The 20919-nt window shown below is 40.1% G+C and overlaps 3 protein-coding genes across 3 annotated transcripts in view; 1 reads left to right on the top strand and 2 right to left on the bottom strand.

Annotated features, from left to right (window-relative positions):
* The window catches only part of LOC109966163 (transient receptor potential cation channel subfamily V member 6-like), a 15966-nt gene extending 13310 nt beyond the window's left edge, over window positions 1–2656 (bottom strand). Inside the window, exon 1 of the mRNA XM_020610810.1 lies at window positions 2507–2656. The gene's annotated coding sequence lies outside the window, so the exon portion shown is untranslated. The remainder of the gene's footprint in view (window positions 1–2506) is intronic.
* Window positions 2657–4825: 2169 nt separating this feature from the next.
* The window catches only part of LOC109966239 (transient receptor potential cation channel subfamily V member 6-like), a 50389-nt gene continuing 34295 nt past the window's right edge, over window positions 4826–20919 (bottom strand). The window contains exons 5-15 of the mRNA XM_020610940.1: window positions 9535–9633; window positions 9259–9434; window positions 9016–9162; window positions 8772–8851; window positions 8517–8667; window positions 7747–7833; window positions 7571–7647; window positions 7322–7487; window positions 7077–7143; window positions 6679–6947; window positions 4826–4936 (exon numbers count right to left, since the gene is read on the bottom strand). Coding sequence (XP_020466596.1) covers window positions 4826–4936; window positions 6679–6947; window positions 7077–7143; window positions 7322–7487; window positions 7571–7647; window positions 7747–7833; window positions 8517–8667; window positions 8772–8851; window positions 9016–9162; window positions 9259–9434; window positions 9535–9633 — 1430 coding nt within the window. The remainder of the gene's footprint in view (window positions 4937–6678; window positions 6948–7076; window positions 7144–7321; window positions 7488–7570; window positions 7648–7746; window positions 7834–8516; window positions 8668–8771; window positions 8852–9015; window positions 9163–9258; window positions 9435–9534; window positions 9634–20919) is intronic.
* LOC109966242 (gamma-aminobutyric acid receptor-associated protein-like 1) lies at window positions 14703–19902 on the top strand. Its single transcript, XM_020610946.1, has 5 exons — window positions 14703–14909; window positions 15998–16087; window positions 17897–17975; window positions 18668–18786; window positions 19777–19902. The coding sequence occupies exons 2-5, from the start codon at window positions 15998–16000 to the stop codon at window positions 19840–19842; spliced, it is 354 nt and encodes a 117-aa protein (XP_020466602.1). The 5' UTR covers window positions 14703–14909; the 3' UTR covers window positions 19843–19902.

The raw sequence follows: 20919 nt of genomic DNA, 5'->3' as shown, positions 1-20919 counted from the left end.
CGGGAAACAAACGGGCCTGATGATACTAGAAAGAACTGGCAGGGGAGTGAACGTAGAGCAGGGAATAAATAGGGAGAACTAATCAGGTGCAGCTGGTGGTAATCAGGGGATATGAAGCAGGTGTGTCGGATAACGTAATCAAGGTAAGGGAGCAAAAACAGAGTGAGGGGAGTGAGAAAGGCAGGTGCAGCAGGGCAAACCTGACAGGTTCAAGACTAAATGCGAAACTAATGGCATTCCCATTATCCTCAGTTGTACATTGCCTTTAATGCTAAATTGTAAAGCTTAGTATACTAACAAGCTGTCTATCTAATCAGGAACTTGCAGCTTGGATCCCAGGTGAATGCAGTTAATTACCACTAGTAGCTGATGGGGCAAAAGTAATCCTCTAGGTTTAGTTGACCATAACTACGTTCCTCTGTGCAGGAGAATCTTACTTACTAATTGTAATAGTGGAAAGATTGTATTTTGAACATTTCAGTTTGTTCCCACAAATGCACAAAGTTAGAGTTGTTAAAGGCCTTGCAGACCCACACCAGTGTTTCAGTTATTGGGTGATTACTAGAGTACAGCCAGGAGGATGCTGGGTAGTACTCTACTGCGAATCACATGCTGTCACCAAACACTATGTAGTAATAAGGATATAAACAGTTTTTTGGTCTCTGCATGAAGGGGAGCTGACAGAAAAAAAAGTACAACAAAACCACCCAAAGACATGCAGAGTTTAAAAGGTTACACAGGACATTTCAAAAAATTCAGATTGAGGGAATAAAAGTACATTTCAACACTGTGCATGTCTTGAGAGTGAGAGGAGGCTGGTTTCATTCACCATTAAATCACTTTTTGGTAATTCTTTTTAGAAATAAGTGCAACATCATACAATGCAGTAATGTTATGGGTTCACAGCAAGTGTTTATGAGTTTCATGTGCCTTCTGGATCTGTTTGTACAGAACAAAGTGCAGAATAATGAAAAAATGCACATTAAGCACATGGCCTCACTGAGGCATGAGTACAGCAAGGTGTGATGCTGTGCCAGCATAATCCAGTTTCTGAGTCCTCATAATACATTCATGGTCCACGTACTAGTTATATATACCATCGCTCAAGTAAAATGAGGCTGGAACAACTAGATGGAAACAGGTATTCATCCACTGAACGCAGAGTTAACCTGCATTTGGTTCCCTGTGAATGGGCACATTATGTTGTCTCATCTCTGATTGGTCACCGATGTGGTGGGTGGGTTAATTATGGGCCAGGAAGGTACATTTGATAATCACAATTACTTACTTTTATTAGAAGTTAGTTGTCTAAATAAAATGCTACTTCTGTGATTAAAAAAATACTGTAAAGTTATGTGAATTTATGTTGTTGTTTAGATGTTAGTTCATGACAACAGTTTCAAGGTTTATGATGACTATTTTCTCTTAGATCTTTTTAACCAAATTATTGTAGAGAGGGCCCAAAGGTCACAAGCTCCTGAACTGGACAAGAAGAAATAGTGCCCTCAGATTTAACAGCTGAAATACACAAACAAATACAAACCATTCAAAAGCCCAGTTTTATACTTGACAGTAACCCTCACATCCAGTATTTTCTCAACCTAGTCACATCTCAGTTTTACTTTTTCACATTGTAAGAAACAGCGGACACACTGAAACCTCCATACGCCAATCAGGGCGACACTAATCTGTCTTTATATATGATTTATGATCACTGCACTCCTCTATTGGGGACACTTAATGGAGCTGAGCCATGATAATGTTATTGATTCTACCTGTGCTTTTCCTGTTGTCACTAGTTAGTATGTCTGCTGGGAAACAGCTAGACAGTGAAACTGTGCAAGGTTCAGCCGGCCAGTTTATTAAGAACTTCAGTGGATCTACATTTTGTAGTTGCAAAAACTGCAAATTATTGTAACTGCTAGCAAAAATGTTTGTAGCTATTTTTTTTAAATCTTTCTAACAATGATTTTCTTAGCAATCCACCCGTTTGGCTTACTGTCACTGTTTGATTGGAAGTATTATAGCATTAAGAGATTTAAACATGATCTTTTATGTATTTGGCTGTTTTCAAAGTATTAAGTTTCACCTTGGTTACTGCACATCATAATGCTTAAAAGTGGGGATTTGCTGGAAAAAGCCGCTCCTCCAACACACAACGCGCACTGCCAGACTTACTGTAGCTTTCTGTGACCCTGAACCATACCTGGGGAACTCTGGCTCATGGCCAAGCTGCTCTAGTCCTGGCTTGTAGGGTAACTAGCCCTCTAAGTCTGGGCTTTTCCGGCAGTTTACGCCATTCAAAACACAGGTTTTATTCTGTCTTGGTAACATGAACACTGCGTGTAGCCTCTGAGGCCAAATTAACTGCATTACAATCCTATCCATACACTTAAAGCTGACTACTGTCTGGCTGCATGTAAAAGGAGTCTGTTCCATGTAGCGGTCTTCTCGTTCTCATACTGTGCACACATGTCGCAACTTCTAGTAACAACAACAACATTACCTATGTCTTATAGGGGGAGGCCTGGCCAGTAACAACAGTCTCTGTGAACGAAAGCTGCTGTGGGTACATTCGCTGTCATAGCTCGCTACCTTTAGCTATAAAACAAAGATGTAATGCCTCTTCCTTCAGCTGCAACGCCTTGTGGAAACTCTTGCCTCCGCGCATTTAGTGCCCAGGCAGAGTGCACGTTATAGTAAGTTAGGTTGACAGGCAGGTAGGCCATCCAATGGTCTTGCTCGGGACGAATACAATTATTGGTCAGGGTTTTTCAGCCCTGCTGCCAAAGATGACGGATTTTTTTCTTTACGTTGACAGTGTATTCATTGCCACCAGGATGAAAAGCAAATTTCAAGAAATATAACAAAAAATGCTTCCAAAAGGAATGCCAACCCTACCCTACCTAAAACGGATGAGACAATGTATACACACAAACATCTCTGCTTAGAGCCACTTGTACACTGTGTGATTTAATAGATAGATAGATAGATAGATAGATAGATAGATAGATAGATACTGTATATATCTGCTTTATTTGTCAACTTAAGTTGTCTTCTCTAAAAGAATAATGAGCAAACCAGTTCTTTTTCAATGTTTATCAGCTCTTCAGTAACATATCAAATCAAATCATTTCTATTTGAATTTCACACCTAAATCTTTTTAATACTTTTTGAGGTGTTTCAAATCAAATCTAATAAAAAAATTTTTATATAGGACTTTACAACAACATCTTGTTAACCAAAGTGCTTCACACAATAAACAGAAAAAAAGCTTAATTAAAAACATTAAAACAGAAAGTAAACAATAAATTAAAATAAGAGCCAATAACAATAAATATCAGGCTCCATTAAGAATTAAAAGCCTTGGTAAATAAAAGGGTCTTAAAGAGAAATTTAAACACAGCCAAATCTGTAACAGATCTAATATTAAAAGGCAAATTATACCAAGGTTTTTGGGCCACAATGGAAAAAGCCCTATCACCTTATCATTTGTGATGGGATCTTGGAACCTTTAGAGGATACAAAGATGAAGATCTAAGAGATCTAACTGGGATGTGCCATTGAATAAGATCACTGAGATTTCATTAGATTTTTGGAGGTTATACGTTTTTACAGCATTGTGTAGCGTCATTTGTGTTCTAAAGTCATTGACAGTGCTTATAAGTATACTGTTTGATTCCTCATACTGCTGTATGGCGTTTTCCAGTAAAATATGATTAAAATGTTCATGCAACTACATAATAAGTTGACTGTTTATGTTTCACTTTATTTTAGCTGAGCATATTACTGCTGCATATTATATTTCTATATGATGGTAAAATACAATCCATAGCATAATACTGCAGGAATAATTGCACTGTGACCATACAGAGAAACTGAGACACTTGAATCTTTCAATTGCAGCTTTGCTCATTGTAATCCATCAATATGTTCAGGGCTGAGATGATGGGAGTCCTCAGAAAATGAAAATGCACATCAGGCTCACAGGCAGAATCTTATCCTACTGTATTTATAGGGTTAAAGCCATTCTCCTGCTTCCTACTCCAAATCCAAAATGATGTGGCGAAGCAGCGGCCAGCCTTCTAGTGTCTCCCCATTTATGTTTGTAGGTTTAGGATTAATTAATTGTAAGACCATCTCCTTTACTGGGGCAGTCTTGTCCAGTTTCCCCTTCTTCTTTTCATCCCCTCTGGGGTAGAATCGTCTCAAATTTTGCATTACTCTGTAGTTTGTCTCCTCAAGCCTGCAAAGATAATAAAGTAAACCAGCAGTCCCAGATGATTCATGACACAGTGAATACCATTAAACTGTAAAGTCTTATTTTACAGTTATTTAAGTTATTTAGTGTTATGACATTTTGATAACCCATGATTTGGCATGTTTAGAAGAATAGATCAACATTTTTGCTGATTTCCTTATAAGAAACATGGTTATGTACTGACCCCAACCTAACCCTCAATGTGATGCAGCTACATGTCATGCTGTGTTTTGAGTAAGACGTACAGCTCTCACTCTCTTACTGGTAGTGGGCTACCATTATCATCTTCCACCTACACATGTAGACTACAAAAGTTAATATGTGGGAGAGTGATAATACTTGCAGTATCGGTAGAGAGTGAGAGTTGTACCCTGATTTGTGGCTACTGAGGTTGTGATGAGTGGACAAAATTGTTTCTCCCCATGTGATTATTTGTAGTTAAAATAGTCAGACTAGCTTTTTAACGTCACTCCACTTCAGATATAGTGTAAACTGATATGTTTTCATTTTCTTTTAATTTTTTTCACATGCCCCTGTTTCTGTTCCTGGCACTGCAGGACTCTCTTACCTGAGATACCAGGCATCCTTCAGGCCATATTTTAGCCCACATACTCCGAAACGAGGCCACAGGCAGCGTGGCAGCTTCCTTTCCAGCATTAAAATTGTAGACACCACCTGCACAGCATCCATATAGCTTTTACTGTGACACAGCAACGCACAGGGACATAATAAAATGTTTCTGTGCATTTATACAGTCTTATGCAAAAGTTTAGGCACCCCTTGATAAATAACAGATTTTGGTGATTTTTTATTTGAACAGATGTTAACACAGTTTCTCTTGGAAATGGAAAAAATGCACAATATTTTCTGCAAACAGTGATGCATAGTTACTTCTTATGCCATAAATTGAACAAAAATAAAAAATAAAAACATTATTATGGCATGGTGCAAAAGTTTGGGCACCCTACACAATCAGTACTTAGTAACACCTCCTCTGGCAGATATCACAGCTTGCAAACGCTTTTCATAGCCAGCTAAAAGTCTTTCAATTCTTGTACTTGGGATCTTCTCCCATTCTTCCTTGCAAAAGGCTTCTAGTTCTGTAATATTCTTTGGTCGTCTTGCATGCACAGCTCTTTTAAGATCTACCCACAAATTTTCAATGATGTTTAAATCAGGGGACTGTGATGGCCATTCCAAAACCTTCAGCCTGCGTCTCTTGAGGTATTCCATAGTGGATTTCGAGGTATGTTTAGGATCATTGTCCTGTTGTAGAAGCCATCCTCTTTTCAGCTTCAGCTTTTTTACAGATGGTGTGATGTTTGCTTCCAGAATTTGCTGGTATTTAGTGGAATCCATTCTTCCCTCCACCCGTGCAATGTTTCCTGTGCCACTGGCTGCAACACAACCCCAGAGCATGATAGATCCACCCCCATGCTTAATAGTTGGCAAGGTGTTCTTTTCATGAAATGCTGCTCCTTTTTTTCTCCAAACATGCCTTTGCTGATTGTGTCCAAAGAGTTCTATTTTAACTTCATCAGTCCACAGCACTTGTTTCCAAAACGCATCGGGCTTCTGTAGATGTCCTGTTGCATACTTCAGACGTTGGATTTTATGATGGGGACGCAGATAAGGTTTTCTTCTGCTGACTCTTCCATGAAGGCCTTGTCTGTGCAAGCATCGCTGCACAGTGGAACGGTGCACCACCACTCCTGAGTCTGCTAAATCTTCCTGCAGGTTTTTTGCAGTCAAATGGGGGTTTTGATTTGTCTTTCTGACCAGCATACGAGCAGTTCTGTCCGAGAGTTTTCTTGGTCTTCCAGATCTCATCTTGACCTCCACAGTTCCCCTGATCTGCCATCTCTTAATTACATTTCTTACTGTGGAAACTGCAAGCTGACAACGCTTTGCTATCTTCTTGTAGCCTTCTCCTGCATTGTGGGCGTCAATAACTTTCATTTTCAGGGTCTTACACAGCTGCTTAGAGGAACCCATGGTTGCTGGGTGTCCACAAGTGTGTGCACAAGGTTTGAAGAGTCAAAGTATTTGTACAGCTTTGAAATTGGCATTTACCAATGACAGCTGTTGCTGTGCATCAGATCTAACGAGCTGATTAAGGTCTGATACCTTGTGAGAGACTTTGAGACTCTGGAACTCTTAGGGTGCCCAAACTTTTGCACCATGCCATAATAATGTTTTTATTTTTTATTTTTGTTCAATTTATGGCATAAGAAGTAACTATGCATCACTGTTTGCAGAAAATATTGTGCATTTTTTCTATTTCCAAGAGAAACTGTGTTAACATCTGTTCAAATAAAAAATCACCAAAATCTGTTATTTATCAAGGGGTGCCTAAACTTTTGCATAAGACTGTATATGCCTGTAGATGAATTCTTTTTAAGTCCTGTGTGGGTTACCTGAATTCTCCAGAGCAGATCTTTGTCTTTGACCACCTTCCACTCTGTGTCAGTCATTATGGCTATCAGTAGATTTACAAAAAGGATGCCAGCGATTATTGAGAAGACAATGAGAAACACGTAAATGATTGGGGGCGCATAGATGGTGGGGTCCCAAGGTAGATTTATCATGCCCAAACCAAACTCATACTCAGAGTAGAGAGTAATGGGGAAGTTGACATATGTAGGCAGAGCAGCAGGGTCCTGGGTCATATAAATTATCCAAGTGCCTGAGAAGGAAACCAGAAAAAGCAAACAAGATCTGCATTGCTGAAATTTCTAATTTTAACAAGTTCTTAGCTGAGAAGCCTTGTGAGTCTTAAAGGCTTGCTAGGTGTGGTTCCACAGACTATACTTACCACTGGCAAAAGCAAGTGAGAAAATGAACTCCTGCCACATAAACCTTCCCAGATCTTCAAGTATAATCTATGGACAAATGAGACACAAGGTGCAGTCGGAAAACAGTAATAGATGAACAGGAATGTAAACAAGAAATGAACACATCTGCTTCCAAAACATTTAATTACAAGTTCATTTGGAACAAGGCGGATTTCCCACTTTACTAATGAACTCTTGTCTGTGTCCAGGCTGAGCTGTCTCCTACCTTCTGTACCATGATGACATGAGGACCAATCAGTTGAAATCCTCGAGAGAAGAACATGACATTGCACCAGCAGAAAACCAAACACACTGCCATCACATCGCCTTCTCGTTGCACATCACAGACTCTGAACACCAGCAGCAACAGTACCGAACATGCGAAGGTGATACTGATCACAACAGCAACAGAAAAGTCAGAAGGGTTTTCAACACAGCAGGCTTCATTTTACTGCTCAGAGGAGTTTGTACTTACAGGATGACATGGAAGGGGCCTCCCAGTGCTGTCTGGCCAAAATAACGCTTTACACCAAATCTCGCTATATCGGGGACCTGTTGGAAAACAGGACAAGGCAGGATGTGTATGTGCAGTACAGTGTAATATAGGATACAGCATGTATGAAGAAGAAGAAGCACGTTTCATAAATACACCTCAAGCAACAAAATGGCAACAGCTCCCAGGAGGCTGACGATCTCGCCTGCCAGTCGCACTTGGTCCTGATGTGTCACATAACTTTCCTGAAACATGGGAAAATGAAATGTTTGTATTAATATTGAAACATATTAGTATACACTAGTATTAGAATGTGTTATATATAGTTTGTCATTGACACAGACATAAAGTACAACCAGTAAGGTCAATACAACACGCAACCTCTGTTTTATTTCTGGTGAAATATGAATCTTTAAAGTAACTAGTAGTAGCTGGAGTAAAATTATTTATAAATTATAAATACTTCAAAAGTGTACTAAGTACATCCATCCATTTTCTAAACCGGTTAGTCATGAAGCCAATCCCAGCCAGCTGCGGGCGAAAGGCAGGGTACACCCTGGACAGGTCGCCGGTACACCCTGGACAGGTCTCCAGCCCATCGCAAGGCTAACACACAGACAAACAACCACTCACACCTATGGGCAATTTAGAGACATGCTGCATGTCTTTGGACTGTGGGAGGAAGCCAGAGCACCCGGACAGAACCCACACAAGCACGGGGAGAACACACAGAAAGGCCCCAGGTCAGCCAGGGCTCGAACCCAGAACCTGCTTGCTGTGAGGCAACAGCGCTAACCACCACGCCACCGTGCTGCCCTGTACTAAGTACAGTACTTGTGTAAATACACACTACTTAGTTACATTCTACTACTGCTGAGATCTGTTTCTGGCCAAGCATATATAAATTTAAGTCATAACTCCAACACACCTTGAGTGGTTTCTGAATATAGATGGTTTTGAATGAGATGGTTTTGTCTAAGCTTGGCTTTGAGTAGTTCTCCGGCATGTCCATCAGAGGGCGATAAAAACAACATGTTGTGAAGATTGAGATGTAGAGCAGATACACAATCATCAGCACCCTGACACAAGAAAGGAAAATATAACACTGTAAAACAAGGCTGGACATGTGAAAGACTCAGATATGAACAGATATTTTACTTCAGAGACTCATGTCAAACTTTACCTGAAGTAATGTTTTGCATACAGGTTCCACTTCAGACTGACCAGCTGCTTCACTGGGGTCACCTCCAGTAGTAACATCGCCTGGCAGAAACAAAATGACAGCTGTTGAATTTCTTTTAAGCATCAAACATCGCCTGGCAGAAACAAAATGACAGCTGTTGAATTTCTTTTAAGCATCACACCCATGTCATTATTTCTAACAAATAGTCCATAATTTCCCCAAATTACTATATTTTGTAGTGTACCTCTTTGTGGTGGCTCCTCACAATAAGCTCCAGCACTGACATGTTGTCAGCCCAGGAATCGATCTCTGTCAGGTCATAGAGCTTAGAAGAAAAAGAGCCCCGGCGCCACAGGAATAAACGCCTTTTATTAACCAGGTGTCGAAAGACCTGAAAGAGACACAGTGAGAACAGAAATAGTGAAATATTCTGCTCCACCTTTCATGTTAGGATTTTACTCTTTGCGCCCTTTCATGCTTTACTCACCATAATGTTTCCCTTTTTGGCAGCCACTTTCATTGGTGTAAGGCCTTGGAGGTTGGGCACCATGTCAAGTGGCACTGGCTCCTGCAGCTCTGCATCTCGTGTCATTATCAGGTCGATGGACTGGCACGCAGCTACCTTGTTGGGCTGCAGAACCAAAATGTGAAGCACTGTGTTGCCTAGAGAGAAGACAAGAAGAGGAAAAAGTAGACATGAGACAAGAGGAACAAGAAGAACTGTCAGACTAAAACACATATGAAATAATACTCTTCTTCATACCTAGGTAGTCCTGGACCCTGGTGCTGGCCCCTGCATCAATTACCATAGAGATAATGTTCTTGTTCCCACCACATGCAGCAAAAGACAGGATGTGCTCACCTGTTGACCAAATGTACATTTTGAAAACCAGAATCCGTTTTGTGCTATTTAGCACAATGACATGCATTTATTTATAAAACACTTTGCTCCAATACAATTAATTAATTAATCAGTTTGGGGTTTAATGTCTTGCTAAAGACATGTCTACAAGTGGCCAGGAAGAGCTTGGGGATCAAGCATCAGCTTTGTCATTACTCAGCCACCCTGTACATTTTAGGCTCGCTCATGCTGACTCACCAAAGTAAATGAGTCCTCCTCTCCTCTTCTGAAAGTACAGCCCGGTGGCTCGAGGTGTAGCCACATCACCACCATGACTAATGAGGTGATGGACCAAACTGATGTTCTGATTCACCACAGCAATGTGGAGAGGAGTGACACCTGAGACAGAGGAGAGACAGTGTATGTCAGTCCACTGTTTATATTTTCACCTGCTGTGTAAACAAGGCCTGCATTATAATGACATTTGTTTGCTTATGAGCAAAACAGGTCAACTTGCTTAGTGGTAGAAGACTTATTCAAGTCATACCACAAGATAAAACATAGTGCAGTGAAAGTCCTTGCTTTTACTGGTACTGGTTACAAAATACATTTAAAGTATCAAAAGTAAAAATACTAATTATGCAGAACAGCTCCTTTCCCAGTTGAATCATTCTAACTGATGGAATAATATGTAAATAAATCAGGTTACAGCTGGTAACCAGTCCTCACATATTGTGTTGGTTGTCCAAACAACATGTGTGCACTACATTGAGTTGTGTACTGCTTTGCTAAAGCAGGAGAAAAGGCTGTGAGGAGGTCACTACTGGCAAACTGCTGCCGACTAGACCTTAGAGCTTGTTACACTGATTTGTAAATTATTTGCATGTTATGATCTTTACCTATACAACATTAGAAAAGATAAAATAGTAATAGTAAAGACAAAAAGTGTGTAGTACATATTTGGAGCTAATAAGAGGTCTTGAGAGGAAGATTAATGAACATAGTTAAAAAAGTGCAAGGGAGTGAATGGGTTAAAATGCCCTAAATTTGTGTTTTTTATCTCAATCTGTCTTTTAAACTCTTTTTGTGTAGTTTTATTACATATGCTACAGTAAAATAAAACACAGCAGAATGGTAGTACAGAGGCTACATATGAAGAGTTTGTGTGCATGGTCTTACTATCCGTCCAAATCTGCTCAGATATCAGTTTGACATGTGGGACACCACTATGTGTTCTCAGCCTGCTGCTGATCCCAGCAGATCTCAGACTGATTTGACTCAAACCTGCTGATCAGTGGAAGCTGAAACACACGAAGGTTACTCTCCAACACTGTGAAGGTGATATTAATATACTTATATGTGGTTGTTTATTTTGTTGCTCCAATAAAGAAAAAACTTGTGTATCAAATATTTTCATTATAATTTTTTATGATGCTTTTCCATATAGTAAATAAATAAAGTGACCAAAACGGGGCGGGAAAAAAACAAAAAAAAAAAGCCACTATTGGAGGTGATAGTTTCTGGACATTTCACTGTATTTTGCACCAAGAGGCACTGTGTTGCAAGTGGTTAAAAATGGATCATGTTATGGAGGTGGTTGTCTGAACTATTAATTTCATCCGATCCAGAGCCCTGAATCATTGTCAGTTTGACTGCCTTCTCAGAGAAAGTCACATAGTACCATAGCTCCTCCCTCGGCACTCCTACCCATAGCCTACCATACCACACTGAAGTAAGATGATTAAGCAGAGGTGCTGTGCTGAAGCGTTTCTTTGATCTACGAGAGGAAATCGGACAGTTCATGGACAAAAAAGGAAAACCAGTGATGGAATTACAATCTCAGGAATGGCTGCAGGACCTTGCATTTCTGTTGGATATTGCAGAGCACTTGAATATTCTTAACAAAATGTTGCAAGGCTGCAAAAAACTTCTCACACAGTTTTATGACAGCATATGAGCATTCAAGTTGAAGCTGACTTTGTGGGAGACACAGCTGGCAAGTGGTGGCCCTGCCCATTTCCCCTGTGTCTTGTCTTTGTGCAACAGGCATTAATACTGACATGAAACAGTAAAAAAGACAAGATTTCGAGATTACTGTTGGAGTTTGAGAAACGATTTCTGGTCTTTGGTGAACTCGAGACAGAATTTGCAGTTTTTCGCTCACCCTTCACAGTCAAAGCTTCTGATATGCCTGTCGACATCCAACTAGAAATAACTGATCTGCAATCTTCTTCTTCTTTTGGCTGTTCCCGTTAGGGGTTGCCAAATTGAATCATCTGTTTCCACCTAACTCTATCCTCAGCATCCTCTACTCTCACACCAACTAACTTCATGTCCTCTTTTAGCACATCCATATATCTCCTCTTTGGCCTTCCTCTTGACCTCTTGACCTGGCAGCTCCATCTCCAACATCCTTCTACCAATATAACTCCTATCCCTCCTCTGCACATGTCCAAACCATTTCAATCTGGCCTCGCTGACCTTGTCCCCAAAACAGCCGACCTCAGCTGTCCCTCTGATGTGCTCATTCCTAATCCTGTCCATCCTGGTCACCCCTAAAGAGAACCTCAACATCCTCATCTCTGCTACCTCCATCTCTGCCTCTTGTCTTTTCCTCACTGCTACAGTCTCTAACCCATACAGCATAGCTGGTCTCACTACTGTCTTGTACACCTTTCCTTTGATTCTTGCTGACACTCTTCTGTCACACAACACTCCTGACACCTTTCTCCACCCACTCCAACCCGCCTGCACTCGCCTCTTCCCCTCTTTCCTACACTCCCCATCACACTGGACTGTTGACCTAATCCTAATAAACATGAAATGTGATTAAACAATGTGAATATAAACTATCATGCTGGACTTAGTCCTCTACAAACCTCTCCAAAAGTTTTGCTTTGCTTTTCAAGCATCTGTATTTTTTTTTTCAGCAGCAGAAATGGCTGAGAAGAGGAAGGGGAAGGGGGCGGAGCCTCCGTCCTCCATCACGTCTCAAAAGCCAATGAGCTCCTGCAGTGAGCTGTCAGTCAGGTAAAGCTACACCCTGTCAACAAGCAGCGGCAAAGCCATAACAAGAAGGGACTCAAAGCTGATCCTTGATGTAGCCCCACCTCCACCTTGAACTCCTCTGTCTGACCTACAGCACATCTCACTACTGTCGTACTCCTCTCATACATATCCTGAACTACTCTGACGTACTTCTCTGCCACTCCTGACATCCTCATACAGTACCATAGCTCCTCTCTCGGCGCTCTGTCATATGCTTTCTCTAAATCCACAAAGACGCAATGCAACTCCTTCCGACCATCTCGATACTTCTCCATTAACATTCTCAGAGCAAAAATTGCATCAGTAGTGCTCTTTCTGGGCATGAAGCCATACTGCTGCTCACAGATATCCACTTCCTTTCTTAGCCTAGCTTCCACTACTTTTTCCCATAGCTTCATGGTGTGGCTCATCAGCTTTATACATCTGTGGTTGCTACAACTCTGCAAATCACCCTTGATCGGCACTAGTACACTTCTTCTCCATTCCTCAGGCACCTTCTCACTCTCTAAAATCCTGTTGAACAAACTAGATAGAAACTCCACTGCTGTCTCTCCTAGACACTTCCACACCTCTACAGGTATGTCATCTGGACCAACAGCCTTTCCACTCTTCATTCTCCTCAGAGCCTTCCTCACCTCATCCTTTCTAATCTTTGCTACTTCCTGCTCTACAATAGTCACCTCTTCCCCCCTTCTTTCCCTCTCATTTTCCTCATTCTGATCTGCAATGTGATGCAGATTTGAAGGACAAATTTGCCTCAGTGGGCTTGGATACATTTTATCAGTATCTCTTGCCAGGATACCCCAAATTAACAGCCCTGGCTGCAAAAATTTTGGGGCATGTTTGGGACAACCTACCTTTGTGAACAAGTTTTCTCAGTAATGAACATCAATAAAACAAAATTGCGGTCAAGGCTAACACACAAGCACTTAAATGACATTCTGAGACTGGCTGCTACTCAGGACGTGATGCCTGATGTTGATGCACTTGCACAGACCAAAAGATTCCAAGTTTCAGGAGCCAAAACAAAGTATTCTAGATGAGACTAACTCCTTCAAAATGTTGCTTCAGACACTGATTGCACTTAAAGAATACAGTTCTGTGAAAATAAATCCTTGCTGGAGAAATAGTTAAAAATGTGAAATTTAATGTAAGCCAACAGCTTCACTACAAAAGTGTTTGGTGGAATCCTATTGTTCATGCAATGTCATACATTTTAAAGTGCAAAACTATATTTTTTAGTTCCAAATATTTGTGGCTGTTTTTTTTTTTGTATTTGTACAAACACTGTGGCCAGTTGTAATGCAGGCATGTAAATGATACCCAGAAGCAAACTGCACATGTTTGTTGTAATAAATCTGAGGTTGTTGCTGATATGTTTTAAAAAGAATGTTTAATTAAATATTAAGATTTTCCTAATGTACTTGTGCTTCTTTGCACAAAAACAAAGGGAAATTATGGAATTATTGTTATTTATAGGTAATTATACTATGATTGTGCTGGTCGGCCCACTTGACATCTAATTAGGCCCCTGAACTAAAATGAATTTGACACCCTTGCTGTAAAGGGTAAAGGACTTTGGTGATCCTCAGACTATTTATCTTGCACCACCATGAAGTTTACATTTGTGATTTCGAGAGAAATGTCTCCACAACTACGCTACAGTTATAGACATAACTACAAAAACCTACACAGCAGTACTGTGGCACATCCACAGCCGAGTTATACGTGTCTGGTGGATCTGTTTTGTACCGATTGTCAACAATTATGAACAGGGAATGCACGTTAAACACGTAACATGGCTGAGGCGTGTCTATAGGCGTGATCTTGCGGCAGATTGGCCCAGTTTCTGACTCCCACTATTGGTTATGTGTGCTATTACTCAAGCAAAATAAGGCCGTAACAACAGTAGATAGACACCAGTTTTTATCCAATGAATGGATAGTTAACCTGCCATTAATTCCCTCTGAATGGACATATTTTACTGTCAATCAAAGTGGTTGTCTCTAATTGGTCACAGATCTGGTGGGCCGGCCTTAAGGTATTTGTTGTTGTTTTCGTCCAGCTGCAGTATAAGTAGACTAAGCGACATCTTTGAACTCGATCGATTTCTGTGACATTATGACTGAATTGTGAGTTAAAATTTTTCTGTCCAGTATTCTTTTGATAAACGTGAAGACAAAAGGGACAAGTGGAGTATATCTGGATTTGTCCAGTTTCGAGTGAAAGTTGTTTTGCCTCTTTCAAAGGTATGTTTACACTGTTGCTCTGTTAGCTGCAGTTGATAGCATTGCCATTGTTAGCACTGTTAACAGTTGATTCGCGTACAGTTGTTAGTTAACTACCAAAACCATATTGCACAGGCTAACCTATATCGTGGATGTAGAGCCGTTGGTAGTTAATTAATTATAGTGATTCGCGATGTTTATATCATTATTATGGCCTATATATGGCTGTAGGATTTTCCTGTGAACAGTGACGTGGCATCACTTTACGCTGAACCCAACAACTGTGACCGTTGTCCGTGACCATATATATACTGTATGTACATATATATGTATATATAACTGCACTGGAATGTCTTGCTGCATCTAAAATGATTTTTATTATATATTTTTTTCTATTAGTTGTTCAGGTTATGAAACAAAAAAGCCCATCACAACTTCACAACTTTTCTGCACATGATATATGACAAAGAAGAAAACCAGATCATCTCATTTGAGAAGCTGGAGTCAGAGAATGCTTTACTTTTTTTCCCCAATATTTTTGCTTGACTGTCAATGGAATTTGTTAGTTGGTTGTCAAAAAAGTTGCAATTGCTGAAATTAAACACTTCAAGATTAATAATTTTAATTGTATTGTTAAAGAATTGCCATAAAGCAGTTTTCCTCACTGATTTGCAGCTGGAGAAAAACACAAGTGATTAACCAATTCAGTCAGTCACATTGATAATGGATTAATCCTTTAAGCCAGTGAAAGTAATAATCATTCAAAAATATATCACATTGATGCAAAAATGCTGCAAATCCAATAGTGCCATAAAGCAGCCTTTTTCGGTGATTTGCACCCCTCCTCACAATGGCTGAAAACAGCCAAATACACTGTATAAGGATTGTGGCCTTGGTATATACTATAATACTAAATCAATTACAGTTGTCATATATATTGTGTCATACTGAACACCTGATTAAAAGATCCCTGCATCTCTTAAGGCTGTCAGTATCACTTGATAACTAAATCCATGGGCTGGTGAAAACAGCCAGTGCTCTTTCTCCTTTATCTGCTTGGTAAATAATGCTATTGTGAGGGACTTCATGTTTTCTTGTGTTGTTTTCAGATGGGCAGTCCGTACCAGCGCTCAGTACCACTAGAGGTCAGGAGAGCAGAGGGAGAGAGAGTTCGGGCCAAGCACCCTGACAAGATTCCGGTCAGTAATGATATGTTAGACTTACAGTGCCTTGCGAAAGTATTCGGCCCCCTTGAACTTTGCGACCTTTTGCCACATTTCAGGCTTCAAACATAAAGATATAAAACTGTAATTTTTTGTGAAGAATCAACAACAAGTGGGACACAATCATGAAGTGGAACGAAATTTATTGGATATTTCAAACTTTTTTAACAAATAAAAAACTGAATAATTGGGCGTGCAAAATTATTCAGCCCCTTTACTTTCAGTGCAGCAAACTCTCTCCAGAAGTTCAGTGAGGATCTCTGAATGATCCAATGTTGACCTAAATGACTAATGATGATAAATAGAATCCACCTGTGTGTAATCAAGTCTCCGTATAAATGCACCTGCACTGTGATAGTCTCAGAGGTCTGTTTAAAGCGCAGAGAGCATCATGAAGAACAAGGAACACACCAGGCAGGTCCGAGATACTGTTGTGGAGAAGTTTAAAGCCGGATTTGGATACAAAAAGATTTCCCAAGCTTTAAACATCCCAAGGAGCACTGTGCAAGTGATAATATTGAAATGGAAGGAGTATCAGACCACTGCAAATCTACCAAGACCTGGCCGTCCCTCTAAACTTTCAGCTCATACAAGGAGAAGACTGATCAGAGATGCAGCCAAGAGGCCCATGATCACTCTGGATGAACTGCAGAGATCTACAGCTGAGGTGGGAGACTCTGTCCATAGGACAACAATCAGTCGTATACTGCACAAATCTGGCCTTTATGGAAGAGTGGCAAGAAGAAAGCCATTTCTTAAAGATATCCATAAAAAGTGTCGTTTAAAGTTTGCCACAAGCCACCTGGGAGACACACCAAACATGTGGAAGAAGGTGCTCTGGTCAGATGAAACCAAAATCGAACTTTTTGGCAACAATGCAAAACGTTATGTTTGGCGTAAAAGCAACACAGCTCATCACCCTGAACACACTATCCCCACTGTCAAACATGGTGGTGGCAGCATCATTGTTTGGGCCTGCTTTTCTTCAGCAGGGACAGGGAAGATGGTTAAACTTGATGGGAAGATGGATGGAGCCAAATACAGGACCATTCTGGAAGGAAACCTGATGGAGTCTGCAAAAGACCTGAGACTGGGACGGAGATTTGTCTTCCAACAAGACAATGATTCAAAACATAAAGCAAAATCTACAATGGAATGGTTCACAAATAAACATATCCAGGTGTTAGAATGGCCAAGTCAAAGTCCAGACCTGAATCCAATCGAGAATCTGTGGAAAACTGCTGTTCACAAACGCTCTCCATCCAACCTCACTGAGCTCGAGCTGTTTTGCAAGGAGGCATGGGCAAAAATTTCAGTCTCTCGATGTGCAAAACTGATAGAGACATACCCCAAGCGATTTACAGCTGTAATCGCAGCAAAAGGTGGCGCTACAACGTATTAACTTAAGGGGGTTGAATAATTTTGCACGCCCAATTTTTCAGTTTTTTATTTGTTAAAAAAGTTTGACATATCCAATAAATTTCGTTCCACTTCATGATTGTGTCCCACTTGTTGTTGATTCTTCACAAAAAATTACAGTTTTATATCTTTATGTTTGAAGCCTGAAATGTGGCAAAAGGTCGCAAAGTTCAAGGGGGCCGAATACTTTCGCAAGGCACTGTACTTATAGTTTTTTTTTAAAGTTTGTTTTCTAAATAAAATACTAGCTCTGTGATTTATTAAAATAATTTCACTGTAAAGTTGTGTGACTGTTGTTGTTTAGATGTTTGTTTATGACAATAGTCTGTCTGTTTGACTATTTCCTCTTGGACTTTTTTCAACCAGATTATTGTGGAGAGGGCCCAAAGGTCAAGAGCTCCTGAACTGGACAAGAAGAAATACCTAGTGCCCTCAGATTTAACAGGTGAAATACACAAACAAATGCACAAACTTCAAAAGCCCAGTTACTTGACAGTAGCCCTCACGTCCAGTAGTCTCACAGTCGCATCTTACAGTTTTCCACATTGTAAGAAACAGCTGACCTTGTAGGTCAGAGCAGTTTAGAAAGAGGTGTTCTGTTTAAGGTTAATGGTTATTACTATATATCTTGACCATTACTGCCTTAAAACTTTTGAGGCAAATAGAGATCTGATATTTGGAAGTTTAAAATATCTGATACATAAAATCCAGTGATAGAGCCTGTTATTTTTCTCCGGTTTTGTTATTTTCCACAAATCCCATTATTAGTGCATGTGACACCACTGCACTAACAGTGCAAGAAGCTAGCAGAGTAGCTTAAACTTCAAATGGCTTTTTTTTCCAAGAACTTCGGTGTTGTGGATCTACAGTTTGTATTCTGCATTTTTGTTTGTAGTTTTTTCACCTGTCTAATTGAATCTCATAGTAGTTTTCTTATTCACACCTTATTTGGTTTAATGTCACTGCATGTGTGTTTAGGCTGACCACCTGGCCATCTCGCCATGGGTGATTTTTTTTTTTTTTTTTTTTTTTTTTCTTTCTTTTTTTGTCTCTTGACATGAAGCGAAACTACTGTGCATAACCCTCTCCGACCATTCTCTCTCTCTCTCTCTCTCCTCTTCCTTCCTTTTTTTTAAGTGGGCCAGTTGTGTTTTCTGATCCGCCAGCGTGTGTCTTTGAGACCGGAGGAGGCACTCTTCTTTTTTGTCAACAACTCCCTTCCTCCATCCAGCTCCCCTCTCTCTGCTGTATATGAGGTAACTAGACCCATTCACACATGTTTACTTGAGGATCCTCTCCTACACACATGCACATCACCAGCAGGAGTACAAAGATATTTACTCAAATTTGCAGATCACTGTCCTCTTCTGATGCTGTTTGCGTGTTTCGCGTTCACAGCTGCCTAAAATAAATGTGGGGTTTCAGCTTACACTCACTCAACATTTTTCACCCTTCCCCTCAACACAACATGCCAAAAATTGCATCTCTAGACCGTCTAGAGAGATCTGCTTAGTCAGCAGTGTTACTTCCCTTTTCTTGATCTTGCAAATACCCTGTCAGTAATACCAGAAATATTAATTAAAAAAAAAACCCTGACCATGTTGATGACACAGTCATTCTCCAAGTGATGTAAAAGCCAGGAATTTGTAGCATTTATAGTTAAAAAAGAGCAGTTTGTTAGCAGGGACCTGCCCTTACTAAGAACAAAGGAAAATGTAAGGATGCTTGTCTTGACTTGGTTGCTTGTGAACTTGGTGGTTTTGGGGAAGGGGAAGGTCTGCACCACTCTCAGGCACTGGCAGACCCACAGCAGGGACAGAAGAATATAGGGGGAAAGATTAGAATGTAAAAAAATTGGGGGGTGGGGTGCGGGCAAGCAAAAAGTGGAAGCAGAAGTATGGTTACTTCAGTGGGTTTAAATAGTGTGAGAATGAAAGAGCGTAGTTTGGGTCAGGTTCCGCTCCTGAACTTCAGAAAATACATTATCGCCATTCTGTGTATTTTGATATTATCAGATATTAAAAAAGTGTAAACCCAACATGTATTCAGGGTAATTTTTGTTAAATGACTTTATAAGAAGCTTTATTTTTACCAACTAAACAAATTAGGTAGTTGGATAAAGGGCTGACAGCATTATTGTGTCAAAATAAGTTTGATGTGATAGGAATATGTCAGTCCATTAGAACACTGTTGAGTACTCTCATCGTGCTAAATGATGCATCATTCTCTGCTTTGTGTTGTTCCAGGAGCACCATGAAGAAGACCTGTTTCTCTACATGACATACAGTAATGAGAGTGTGTATGGTGCCTGAGGGAGGACAAAAGACTGGAGGAAGAGACAGAGGATGACAGAAGACAAATAATTTGGTGAATAACTACAGTGCATTGTGGAAGAAAGACTTCACACGAGGTAGAAGGGGTGAGGCTAATGCATGATATTACAGTTCAAGTTATTTTGATTGCTTGCTTGGTGAAAGAGGAAGGGTGAAAATGAAGAATGCACTGCAAAAGGAAGTTATTAAAATTATGTTGAATTCTCTTTATCTTTCACAGTCATCTGTATTTATTGCAAATAGTATTTTTTTTGTAAATATCATAATCTTTTGTGGAAAATAAACTTACAATTTCACCTTTTTGTGTGTGTATATGCCATAGCAAAAATCTGTAATTAAAAAAAAAAAAAAGTCTGAGGTCCTCTTTCCAGCAAAATATGACTTGATTTGTACAAAATCAAAGTCAGGGTCCATCTTCAGAGGAACCAACAAACAAGGAAAACACACATCTTTTATACGTTTCAGAACTCTACTTACAACCAGTCATGCTTGACCAACACCTTTTGGCTAATAGCCAAGGTCAAGGTTATCTTTATGGTCTCCTTTAGGAAGAATTAATAGTCACACCATTGATGCCATAGCCAAACAGTTTTCCTAAAAGGCACACGGTGATGACTTTACACACTACTACAGTTGACAGGACATATCAGAGAGAAAAGATAAACCACCTCTCATCAAACTTAATTTGACAGGTGGCCACGCCCCCTTTGTCCATTTTTCAGCCAATCAGAAGCGTCCTTTCAGTCCTTAGTCCCGCCTTCCGGTTTCCTTGGTTTCCTGCAGCTGGAGATAAGGAATTTGTGGTTAACCGCATCTGAAAAGATAAACAGACATCGGTTGCATTCTGTACACGCCTATGGTTATGTATGGTTATGTAGATAAGAATATAACTGTATAATTGCATTTTGATATTGGTTGCACCCCTTAAATATCAGGGTGTAGTTAAGTATTTAACTTGTTCCTTACTTGATCTTGTATAATGATCTAATTAAGAATGATGAGTGTGGAATATAGACTTAACAGCTACTCACCAGGCTATTGTTCATTTTATTTTTT

This window comes from Monopterus albus, unplaced genomic scaffold (genome assembly GCF_001952655.1).
Source record: "Monopterus albus unplaced genomic scaffold, M_albus_1.0 scaffold107.1, whole genome shotgun sequence".
In the NCBI taxonomy this organism is placed as follows: domain Eukaryota; kingdom Metazoa; phylum Chordata; class Actinopteri; order Synbranchiformes; family Synbranchidae; genus Monopterus; species Monopterus albus.
The sequence above is the reverse complement of the archived record's forward strand: the minus strand, read 5'-3'. Positions and strand labels throughout refer to the sequence as shown.

What these genes read in the sequence shown, in the direction of transcription:
- LOC109966242 (XM_020610946.1), top strand. Translation starts at nt 15,998, where the DNA reads ATGGGCAGTCCGTACCAGCGCTCAGTACCACTAGAGGTCAGGAGAGCA. An exon ending in AGCACCCTGACAAGATTCCG is followed by an intron (nt 16,088 to 17,896) that starts GTCAGTAATGAT and finishes TTTTTCAACCAG; the next exon opens with ATTATTGTGGAGAGGGCCCA. An exon ending in AGTGCCCTCAGATTTAACAG is followed by an intron (nt 17,976 to 18,667) that starts GTGAAATACACA and finishes CTTTTTTTTAAG; the next exon opens with TGGGCCAGTTGTGTTTTCTG.